The 12,325-nt window shown below is 37.9% G+C and overlaps 1 protein-coding gene across 1 annotated transcript in view; it reads right to left on the bottom strand.

Moving 5' to 3' along the window:
• Positions 1 to 12,325, bottom strand: part of loxhd1a (lipoxygenase homology domains 1a) — a 59,155-nt gene that overhangs the window by 28,133 nt on the left and 18,697 nt on the right. Inside the window, exons 12-17 of the mRNA XM_036587662.1 lie at positions 11,517 to 11,652; positions 11,123 to 11,277; positions 10,774 to 10,934; positions 7,436 to 7,512; positions 7,050 to 7,246; positions 3,141 to 3,333 (exon numbers count right to left, since the gene is read on the bottom strand). Coding sequence (XP_036443555.1) covers positions 3,141 to 3,333; positions 7,050 to 7,246; positions 7,436 to 7,512; positions 10,774 to 10,934; positions 11,123 to 11,277; positions 11,517 to 11,652 — 919 coding nt within the window. The remainder of the gene's footprint in view (positions 1 to 3,140; positions 3,334 to 7,049; positions 7,247 to 7,435; positions 7,513 to 10,773; positions 10,935 to 11,122; positions 11,278 to 11,516; positions 11,653 to 12,325) is intronic.

A 12,325-nucleotide genomic window follows, 5' to 3' on the forward strand; every position in this document is an offset into this window, starting at 1 on the left:
AATGCTCAGGGCCTTCTAGGTCTTCAGAGAAGGCTAAATGATTGACGAAATTTCTAGGAGCCCATAAATATATTTCTGTATCTAGTTAAATACAGCCAAGCGAGCTCTCCCATCGTTTAGGACTTCAGAAGCTAAACTGAAGGCTGTACATGTTAGATTAACTGCCAAGGAAGTGACAGAGGAACCAACCAATCATGAACCACCACTCTAGAACTTCTGGAATTTCTGGATACATTTTAGTAAGTTGTTAGGAACGGAAAACAGGGGCAGCAGCTCTATGCTATATATGTTAATGTCTGCGATAAACTTCAAATAAAAAATATGGAATGTCATATGCCTGCTGGTGACATCCTGTATAAATAAAAATAACACGTGGCCACAACTTAGTAAGGAATAGGAATGAGATCCTAATGCATGGCCACAACTTAGTAAGGCATAGGAATGAGATAATTAAGTCATGGCCACGACTTAGTAATGTGTGGGACTAAGATCATGTCTTACTAAGACTGGACACGCAGTAGGGTCTTGATCCCACACTTTACTAAGTCATAGCCACACATTAAGATCTCTTTCCCATGCCTTAGTAAGTTGTGGTCACAACTTAATTATCTCATTCCCTTGCCTTACTAAGTCATGGCCACACACTAGGATCTTGTTCCCACACCTTACTAAGTCACAGCCACACATTAAAATCTCGTTCCCATGCCTTAGTAAGTCATGGCCACAACTTAATTATCTCATTCCCTTGCCTTACTAGTTGTGGCCACACATTAGGATCTCGTTCCCATGCCTTAGCAAGTTGTGGCCGTGCATTATTTTTATTTATACAGGATGTCACCAGCAGGGCTCTGTAGGAATGTCTTTTACAAGCTTTAAAAGTTTATGTTTAAGTTAGAATGGTCAAAAAATGTTCAGAGAAATATTACTAGACACTAGCAGAAATTAGCATTTTAATAGTGGAGGTTATTTTTAACATTTTTTGACTCGAATAGAAGCTCTAACTCGAACAATCACAGTTCACTACAGGAAAAAAGTGATGTTTTACATTCATTTGATTATGTGCACATAATTTTAACATATCGCTGTTGTCTGAAGAAAACCTCGTATCTCCAAAATGATGTCTTTACAGGAGAAAAAACCTACTTCACTTTTATTGTAAGTCAATGGAACCAGATTTTTTTCCCAAGTCATTTTGGGTCATTTATTTTGGCCCATTCATCATTAAATTTAAACACAATGTAAAGGGTAACAGTCATTTTCAAATTATGTCAAAAACTGAAAAACAACAAAAATGGAGATGTGAGGTTTTCTTCCGACAGCAGCGATATATTACACGAATGCAGTTTTGTGGAAGCCAAACTGTGTAGCAATGTCGCACTTTAGGAGCGGGACGCCGGCGCAGACCAATTCATTTAACTGTCCGAAGTGCAGGGGGGAAGTTTCATGTGAAATTGTGGCCTTCACTCCATATCAAATGAACAAGCCTTCTCCGTGATCTGATCACAGTGATTAGATCACAGTCTGATTGAGGCACAGCACATCTACACCTACCCCTTTCAGTCCAGCCACGGCATCCGGACGTGGAGCTCTCTCTGAATATTTAAACCTGCCATCTGCTTCCAACAGATGACGTTTCTGCTGATGCATTTCTACAAAATAGCTTCCGTTACTGATAAGCTCTGATCACAGTGTCAGCTTGGGACACTTAGGTAACAGGACAGTCTGACTCACATGAGTATTAACCCTTAGAGTATAACAATGTTAGAATTTCACAGTAAGTATTTTTAGCTCATTGAAACAAGTGGAGAAATTATGTGGAAAGTCCAACTTTCAGTCCGTACTGCAGGAGAAATTTTATTACAATTTGCATTTGATGGAAAGTTATTGCTCAGTCTTGATTTTCACAGGGAAAAAACAAGCTTTGGGGTATCATGAGGGAGGAAGCCCCCCCAGGGTAAGATGCCACCCCCTCTTAATTTCTCTCCTGATTAAATTATGGGACCTAACCTACTCTTAACACATTTACTGAACAGCTGAAAATTCATTTTAAAAGCATTTCTGAAAAAAAAATCACTTTACACACAAATACATACACTCCATAGTAATAGTATAAAAGCACACTTCTTATGATAAAAAGTTACAAAATAAACAAGTATGTGTTCCTGTATGGGTTCCTGTGTGTTTTCATCTACTGTGAGAACTGGGTTGGACTCTCAGGAACTATCCTAAAATGATTCAGTTCATACCTACAAGGAAGGAACCACTTGGGTGAAATAGAAAATAATGTTTCTCAGAACGTGCCAGCGACCTGTGGCGTCCCCCAGGGTTCGATTCTTAGGGCCGCTCTTTTTTTAATTTAAACATGCTTCCTCTTGGCCAAGTTCTATAAGACTAAGGGATATCTTATCACAGCTATGCAGATGATACTCAGATCTACTTGGCCCTCTCCCCAAACAACTAAAGTCCCCTTGACCCACTTTGTATGTACCTTAAGCACATCACTAACTGGATGGACAAAACTTTCTCGAGTTGAATAAAGTTAAAACAAAGATTATGTTATTTGGGAATAGCAATGAAATTCTTTCATTTCTCTCCCAATTAAATTATGGGACTTAACCTACACTCAACACATTTACTGAACAGCTGAAATTTCATCTTAAAGGCATTTCTGGAATTTATTATTTTGCCTAGCAACAGCCACCTGATTGGTCAAGGTGCTTGTAACACTATTTCTCTATGCTGCTGATTGGCTAGTGGCAGTACATTGAAAGTAATGGAGAGTTCTATTTAGTAGAATATAGATTATTGCAATATGTTGTTGCTTCTTTTTTGCTCATGGTAACCAGTAGGGCGGTGGCCCAGCGCCCAAAATAGACGAAACGTTCCCGTACATCTCCACTTTCCCTGATCCTCAGGATCAGTGTCTTTGTGAAAACGTGCGAATGGGCGAGTCCACATGGTTCCGTTACACTCTCTTACCACACTCAGTCTCGAGTGTCTCACTGGGGTAAAGTTCTGCATGTGGGAACAAGTCTGTAGACATGTGTTGGTCTGCGTATGCGAGCGCTCTTATGTTTCAGTATGTAAGCGTGTGGACATGTGTCCACCCAGGTGTTTGCGTTGGGTGTGGGCTGTCTTACATTTCTCTATCTCGAGTGTCTCGCTGGGGTAAATCTCGATCTCCACTTTGCCGTCAGCTTCGTCTTTGCAGAGCCAGCGGTGGCTGGGGAACATGTACTGCACCCCATGCACTGGAACCCAGATCTGCACGCTGTCCAGGAACCAGCCAGCATGCAGGCCCTCGTTAGTGTGGCCAATCAGCAGGCGGTTTACCTGCAAGACCCACCCACAGGGAGAGGAGAACCAACAGGACCAGATAAGAATTAAATCAAGAAAAAACTCACTTTACACACAAATACAGACACTCAAAAACAGTAGTATGAAAGCACATTTTCTTATGATAAAAAATTAATAAATGTTTCCTTTTTTTAAAACAATGTCTATTGGATAAAATCTTTGCAGGAATTTTGTACAACCAGCTATAAAAGCGCATAACAGATTTCACACATGTAAACAAATATAATAAATGGAATGAAACACAACATGTCATTGCTGTCATAATAAAAGCCCACATTGTTTCTTTTTCTCATGACTCATTATTGTGTTTCCATTAGTCAGTTCTTCCTTCTCTATACATATTGCCTTTGTTGTGTTATTGTTCTGCTATCTGATGTTTATCTGAGTAGGATGGGTTCCCCTTTCAAGTCTTGGTTCCTCTCAAAGTTTCTTTTTGCAATTAGGGAGCTGGACGCAGATTTCTGTAAAGCTGCTTTGAAACAATGCCAAAACTGCGACACAATCACATTTATTAGTTCACAAATCACATTTATTTAATGGAAATGAATTGCTACTTAAGTGTTCCTGTATGGGTTCCTGTGTGTTTTCATCTACTGTGAAAACTGGGTTGGACTTTCTTGAACTGTCCTACATGGTTCAGTTCATATATGCAAGGAAGGAACTACTTGGTTGAAATATAAAAATAATGTTACTTAGAGCATGCCAGTGACCTGTGGTGTCCCCCAGGGTTCGATTCTTGGGCCGCTCTTTTTTAATTTATACTCATTCCTCTTGGCCGAGTCCTACAAGACTGTGGGATATCTTACCACAGCTATGCAGACAAAACTCAGATCTACTTGGCCCTCTTCCCAAACAACCATGGTCCTTTTGACTCACTTTGTCAGTACCTTGAGCATCACTAACTGGATGGACAAAACTTTCTCTAGTTGAATTAGTTAAAACCAAGATTAATTTATTTGGAAATAGCAATGAGAGGCACATACTAGCTGCCTATCTGGATTCTAGAACCCTAAAATCTAAAGAACTAGTATGTAGCCCTGGTGTACTGATAGACTTTGATTTCAGTTTTAGCAGTCGGTTCAAAGCAGTTAATAAATCAGGTTTTTACCACTATAAGAACATCAACAACATCAGAGATGTTCAGACTAAAGCAGACCTGGAGAAACTCATCCACGCCTTTATTTCCAGCTGGATTGATCACTGTAATGGTCACCTTTAATTTGATGTTTATTTCTTCTCTTTTAAATGTATTGCTTATAATCATATCTTATGCTTTTAATTTCTATTCTTCTACATCTTTGTACATTCTAATTTGAATTATCTTTGTACAACCCCAATTCCAAAAAAGTTGGGATGCTGTGTCATTGAACCATATGTTATTCACAGATGTGCAAGACACCCATGCCATGTGCACTAATGCTCCCCCATATAATCATGGATGCTGGCTTTTAAAGTGTGTGCTAATAACAAGCCGGGAGGTCTTTAGCGTGGAGGATGCAGTGTCCGGTATTTCCAAAAAAAGAATTTCAAATTTTGATTCATTGGACCACAGGACACTTTTCCACTTCGCCTCAGTCCATCTTAAATGAGCTTTGGCCCAGAGAAGTTGGCGGCGTTTCTGGATCGTCCTGACATGTGGTTTCTTCTTTGCATGATACAGTTTTAACTTGCATTTGTGGGTTGCATGGCGAACTGTCTTCACAGTCAGTGATTTCTGGAAGTGTTCCTGAGCCCATGCAGTGATTTCCAGTACAGAATCAGGCCTGTTTTTAATGCAGTGCTGCCTGAGGGCCTGAAGATCACAAGCATCTAATATTGACCGTCGGCCTTGTCCCTTGCATACAGAGATTTCTCCAGATTCTCTGAATCTTTTGATGATATTATGTACTGTGGATTGTGGGATATCCAAAGTCTTTGCGATTTTATGTTGAAGAACATTTTTTAGACACAGTTTTTCGCAGATTGGTGAACCTCTGCCCATCTTTGCTTCTGAGAGACTCTGCCTCTCTAAAATGCTCTTTTAATACCCAGTCATGTGAGCTGTAATTGCTCCTCCAGCTGTTTTTATTAGTACCACTTTCTTCTCAAGCCTTTTGTTGCCCCTGTCCCAACTTTTTTGAATGTGTTGTTATTTACATTTTACACAGTGTCCCAACTTTTTTGGAATTGGGGTTGTATTTTCTCACTTGTAAAGTACTTTGAATGCAAGGTATGAAAGGTGCTATATTGTCCCCTTGGAAATGTAAGGTTTTATCTGCGTTCTGAGCAGTTTTGAGATAGTAAGCTTCAAAGATTTTGCACTCCAGATAGCAGAGTAAATCAGTTTTTTGGAACAGGTTAAATGCAGATAGAACCTTGTAATCCTAAGAACTCTATTTCTGCTTGGAGTTATAAGGTTCTGCTTTGCAAAACATGAAAAGCAGTGATGATTTTAAAGGAACACAAAGTTTATACTCGTAATTTATTTAAAAAATAAAACTAGTGTAAGACAGTGTCTACATGTCTCAGAAAGTACAATTTAATGCTTTCTATGACATTTTTATGACTATTATTTGTATTATATATTATGTTGTATGACATTTATTTCTTGTCTTAAAACAAGTCATCTTTTTCTTATTAAAAAGAGCACTGCAGATTGGGTTCAGGGCTAAATATTTTCAGTTTTAGGTAGGACCCATTAGTTTAAGTTTCCTTTAGTTAGATGGAAACCAGCTACTGTAATTAACTGTCCCAGCAGGTCAGTGTAGCAGGACAGTCTAAAGGCAGTATGAGGTTTTGTTTTGTATCCAGAATGTGACTCTAATGAGCCAAATGTCGGATTTTGGGAGAAAGATGAAAAAAGAAAAGATGGATGAATGAATAAAATTGATGTTTATATTGTAATTAAGAATCCAACAATTCAGATGTTTAGTATTTAATTAGTTTTAAGCCTTAATATTTATATACTTTTTAAAGCACTAATAGAAGGCAGTTTCAGCAACATGTTTCATAAAGTTTTATAAACTTTTCCTGCAGTCACTGAGTAGAGCAGCGACATGACAAAGAAGCAGAACCTGATTGGTCCTTCTGTGTATTCGAAGAGCTTATTGGCTCACAGATAGAACTTTATAGAAGTTTTGTTAAGAGTTTGACTTTGTTAGAACCTTTTTGGTTTCTAGATAAAGAGTCCAAAAATGTGAACAACTTTAAAAACACCTCGCATAATGTTAAGAAGTTGTCACAGAATATGTGTATAAATCAATTTTGACAAAAATGTCAGATAAAAAATTATAATTCCAAGAGGACAATATCAATAATTTTGTGATCAAAATGAATTTTAGCAGTGTTTGTCACGGCATCTTTTCACTAATTTTATTTATTTTTATGAACATATTTTTAAGCAAGTAGGATGGAAAGCTTGTCTAGTTCAAAAACGGAGCTGAGTATTAAGTTCTTTATACTTACATCCTTACATTACTATCAGAATTTTCTAGCAACTTTTAAAAATACTCCAACTAAAAATACTCCCTCAGTTACAATAAACATTTACATTTGTACCATTTTGTAGCTGAACTGCTCATAAACGGTAGGCCCTGGGAACAAAGTCTAAGTTTTAATCTGTGAAGTGTCTAGACCTGAGTGAGGGTACATAATAAGGGTTAAAAAGAGAGTGAGAGAAAGTGTGAAGTGAAGTGAAGTTTGGGAAAGCACACCTTGCCGATGTCAAACGTTTCCATGGTGAAGATGTCGGTCTGTGCAGTTTCAAAATAGTTGCCCAGGTCGTTATCAGAGACGACCAGCAGCCTCTTATCGGTGTCTCCTTTCTCCCCATACAGCTTCACAAACACCTTCGAATCTGAGCTCGCCCCGTTAATGCTGCCCGTCTTTATCGCGATGTGATAACTAACATCTACAACACAATTACATTATTAATGACCCTCACAGGAAAGAAGCTCCCTGAGTTTCATTCATGTTTTCAAACAAAGAGTCACGTCTTGATGTTTAACTCTCTATAGCTTTATGAAAGTGTGTTCTAATGTGTGTGTGTGTGTGTGTGTGTGTGTGTGTGTGCGTGTGTGTGTGTGTGTGCGTGACTCACTAAACAAGCGCTGGCCATCTGCAGTGGCCACCAATTCTCTCACAATCTGACCATCATCTTCATTCCGATCCAACCACCTACAGAGAGAATGAGAGAGAGAGAGTGAGAGAGTGAGAGAGTGAGAGAGAGAGAGAGAGAGAGAGAGAGCTTTATTGTACTATGTGTGTGTATGAATACCTACATATCTAATTAATTTGTGATTTCTAGTGCTGTCAAAACTTTCAAACAATTAATCGTGATTAATTAATCACGTTTGTTTTGCATAGTTAATCATCAGTAATCGCATTATGGTGTGTAATCTACCACAATTAATCACATTTTGCATTAGTTAATCATGAATAGTCGCAATTAATCGCACTGTTTTGTGTAGTTATGAGTGACTGCATGATCACATGTAGTCAATCACAATTAATCACAATGTTTAGTGTAGTTAATCATGACTAATCGAGAGGTAATCACGAGTTAATCGTTTGTTTTGTGTAGATAAACGTGATAAATCACGTTATGCCGTCTAGTTAATCGTGATTAATCGCGTTTGTGTAATTTGAAAGATTTAAAAAGCAGTCATTTTGTTAAACCTATATGAGTAGACAAAATGAGATTAATCAGAATGTATTTATTACATTCAATAAACCAATAACATTATTTTCATCGTGTGAATGAGGAACCTGAACATGGAAATCATGTGATTTTCACAGAGTGAACACAGTCTCCGATTTTCATTATTGACGTCCAGCGAGAGCAATAGCGTCTGCATGTTCCAACCAATGAGTGTATAGCATATATATCACATTTACAGTCAATGAGTTTATATCATATATATCATATATATAGTCAATGAGTGTTTAAATATATATCATATATACGGTCAATAAGTATATCATATATTTCACATACACAATCAATTAATGTGTATAGCATATATATCACATACATGATCAATGAGTGTATATTGTATATATCATATATATGGTCCATGAGTGTATATCATATATATCATTTATACGGTCAATGAGTGTATATCGTATGTATCATATATATGATCAATGTGTGTATATCTTATATATCACATATACACTCAATGAGTGTATATCTTATACATCACATATACAGTCCTTGAGTGTATATCATATATATCATTTATACGGTCAATGAGTGTATATCGTATGTATCATATATATGATCAATGTGTGTATATCTTATATATCACATATACAGTCAATGAGTGTATATCTTATACATCACATATACAGTCAATGAGTGTATATGGTAAATATCATATATCTGGTCAATGAGTGTTTATCATATATATCATATATACGGTCAACTCATCTGTGATTGTAGCCTCTTGCTCTGGTTCATACAGATCGTGGACACTTGTTATAGTAGAGGCTCTCGAGGGGAACTGGAGTTCTCCATTTTGCTGTTGCTTTTGTTAGTTTGCTGCTCATTGATTTATCTATAGTTCTCCCATGAGCACTGTGTGGCATAGTTGCTGAATTACTGATATTGCTGCCTCAGTTGTGTTTCTGAAATGAGTTTAGACTTGATGTACTTCGGTGATAAACAAATTCACCATGGCAGTAGCTGGTGTACCATCAATGAAACTTGTCATTTAAAAGCTGTGTTTGAATGAGAGGACTGCAGTCACTAATTTACAGCAACGTACCGTCCACTGCAGCTGGGCTTCAGCTTACACTATGAGGAAAATGTGATAACGCCAGGGATGCTCACTGGTAGTCAAGTAATTGGCTAAGCTTGCCAGTATTTGAATTCCGAAGTCACTATTCAAATATCCGTTATTCATCACGGCAAGGCAGAAATTAATACAGACCAATAATTCGGTGAAACATGACAGTTTTGCTCATATTTGTAAGCATGTTATACAATACTTTGCTACTCTGAAACATGAGTGCCTGAACATGAGTGGCAAGGACACGTTGTTAAGAATGTGGCTGTGAAAGCAGAGATAGAACAGCGTTATCACTTTCAACTCTAGCTGAAGTTACCTAGGTCCAGAAACAGTGGAAATATATTTTTCTAACAAACTAACATGGTAGCACATCGTCCACTGAGGAGAAAAGACCTTGTGTAGGAGACAAAGAGTCCTCATCAGCATCCGTGGCATGTTAGCTCATCTGAAGTGGCAGCCTCCGTTATTCATTCATCACAAAAACCCAACAATGTCCCTCGGCTGTTTTCAAATAATAAAACGTTCCTCTGCCGTTAGATTTTTGTGCAACACCAGTGCTGTCACCTAAAAAGGTAAGCCCTTTAATCTGCAGCTAACCAGATATCCAGCATTAAAAATGAGTGGCTTTAATGATTTATCGCATTATTAAGGCATCACCTTCAATACAGTCAGTAATTTTGTATGTTAGTGTGTAAAAATGAAAGCAAGGATTTATAAATGCAGTCTGAGTGTGTGTGTGTGTGTGTGTGTGTCTGAGTGTGTGTGTGTGTGTGTGTGTGTGTGTGTGTGTGTGTAACTGAGCACTATGCTCTGCTTTAGCTCATGTTTCCATCACACTGTTCTCCATTAGTAACCAGACACGGTTCCCTCATCTACATAAAGACTTAAACACCACTCTCACACATACACACACACTGACACAAGCTAGCTTTCTATTCCAACATTTCAACAATTTTAGGCAAATTTTCAAAAAGGTTGGGAAAAGAAAATGCAAATTAATCAGTGCGTTAACTACTGTTTTGCACTAAACTATTAGCCATACACACTGCAAAAAATGATATTTTAGCAAGTGAAAAAATCTTAAATCTAGTTAATGAACCTAACATTTCTCATTATGAGATTGTTGTAAGAATATTATATGATTGTTTAACTTATTTCTAGACATTTTTTACTTGTTTTGAGTCATTTTATTGTATGAAAGTGTCTTATTCTATTGGCAGATCAATTTAATTGTTTCAAGCATGATTTCTTTAAATAAGCAAAACTGTCTGCATTATTTTTTCAAACTAAGTAAAATGATCTGCCAATCAGTAAAAAATGCAGAGATATTGACTACAATTAAGATGTTTTCACTTCCTAAGATGTTATTTTTTGCATTGCAGTGTAACATATCATCAAAAGATTCACACAACCGAAGTAATGATAAACTACCAACACTGCACATACCTCATATATATATGTATATATAGTATATATAGTATACTATAGTATACTATAGTATAGCATATATAATTTGACAGCTACTTCACGATGGGAGGACCTACAGTGCTACAGTGGATGGAACTGGCTATAATACTAACACTGGAAGACCCCAGAGGAAAATCACTATGTATGACGTGTCCTATGATGTATGTGCTTGACTTGCCTGTAACATGGGAACTCCACAGAGGATGCCTCAGGCTGACCTTCCTCTCTGACCATCACCTTATCCAGGAACCAACCACAGCCTCCGCCCCGCCCGTCATGACCAATCCGAACCCTCCTGATCGTACCCAGACTTACGGCTTCTATCAGGAACTCATCTGCCTGATAGAGAGACATTTGCATTTAGACAGAGAGACAGAAAGAAAGAGAGCGCAAGAGAGAGAGAGAGAGAAAATGAGAAAGAGAGAGAGAAAGAAGGAGACAGCAAAAGAGAGAGAGAAAAAATGACCAATGACCAGCAATGACCGTCATTTAGAATGCAGGTTATGAGGTTGGTGGCTATAACTCACGTTGCCTTTTTCGAACTTGTTGACATTGTTCTTGCTCATGAACAGGAGCCTCTCTCCTGTGTCCCCCAGGTCCCCGATTATGTTTAAATACACGCTGGCGTCTGTCCCACTGCCACTGACATTCCCCGTGCAGACCGTCACTCGATACTTCAGCACTGAAGAACACAACAAGTGATATAATACAAGAAGATACATAAAAATATATATGCAAGTAAAAGTGTTATTAAAAAATTATAATAAACATTGTTTTAGGCAGTATGAAGGTCTTTGGTGTATTTGGGAGGCTCTAAAAACTACAGTACATTTTAGTCCCATTATGTGCCAAGTTTGTGGCTGTTTTGGTAGTAGTTTCTGGGATATGTAGTTTTATGGCTGTCTTTTGTAGTTCTCTTACGTGGCAGTGGCTCTGGCACATGGACGCCAGTAGCTGGCAGTTCTCTGATGATTTCATTGTCATCCTCGTTGATGTCCAGCCAGCGATTGCAAGCAAAGTTATACTTCTCCCTGTTCAAGGTCTTCATTAATGTGACCTGGACATGCACAAGCGCACACACACACACACACACACACACACACACACACACACACATTAAGGTCTACACAGCCACATTAAGTCTGTTTCACAGTTACCATAAAATGCCATTTCTGACATTTTTGGAGCTCTATGCTTTTTCTTTTTCCATGAAATTAATAGAATATTAAAGGCAACATTCATTAAAGTATTTCATTGTATTTAAATTACATTTTTATTGCAGTAGTTGTACATGATTATTTGATATGAATAAATTCCTTTCGCCTATCATTGCTCAATACAGAATTGCAGAATTTCACTCACAGAGAGACAACAGCGTCCTAGATAATCTGAAAAATAAATCTGATTTCAATATAATATTTATAATAAAATTAATCTGAGTCAACTTCTATTCTGCCGACAGACTGGCCACAAGGGGGCCTGCAGACAAAGAGTACTGACTACTGAATGTGGTTGGTAACACTTCTGCCTTCTACACTATAGACTGGGGTTCGATCACTGCCTGGGTAAGCACCCTACACTATACCATAAGAGAGTCCCTGGGCAAGACGCCTAACACCACCTTTGCATACCTGTGTAAAATGAGCAAATTATAAGTAGCTCTGAATAAGAGCGTCTGCTAAAATGCCATAAATGGATGATGGACAGGTGGATAAATAAGTGAGCAGATG

Source organism: Colossoma macropomum, unplaced genomic scaffold (assembly GCF_904425465.1).
Source record: "Colossoma macropomum unplaced genomic scaffold, Colossoma_macropomum, whole genome shotgun sequence".
Classification (NCBI taxonomy): Eukaryota; Metazoa; Chordata; class Actinopteri; order Characiformes; family Serrasalmidae; genus Colossoma; species Colossoma macropomum.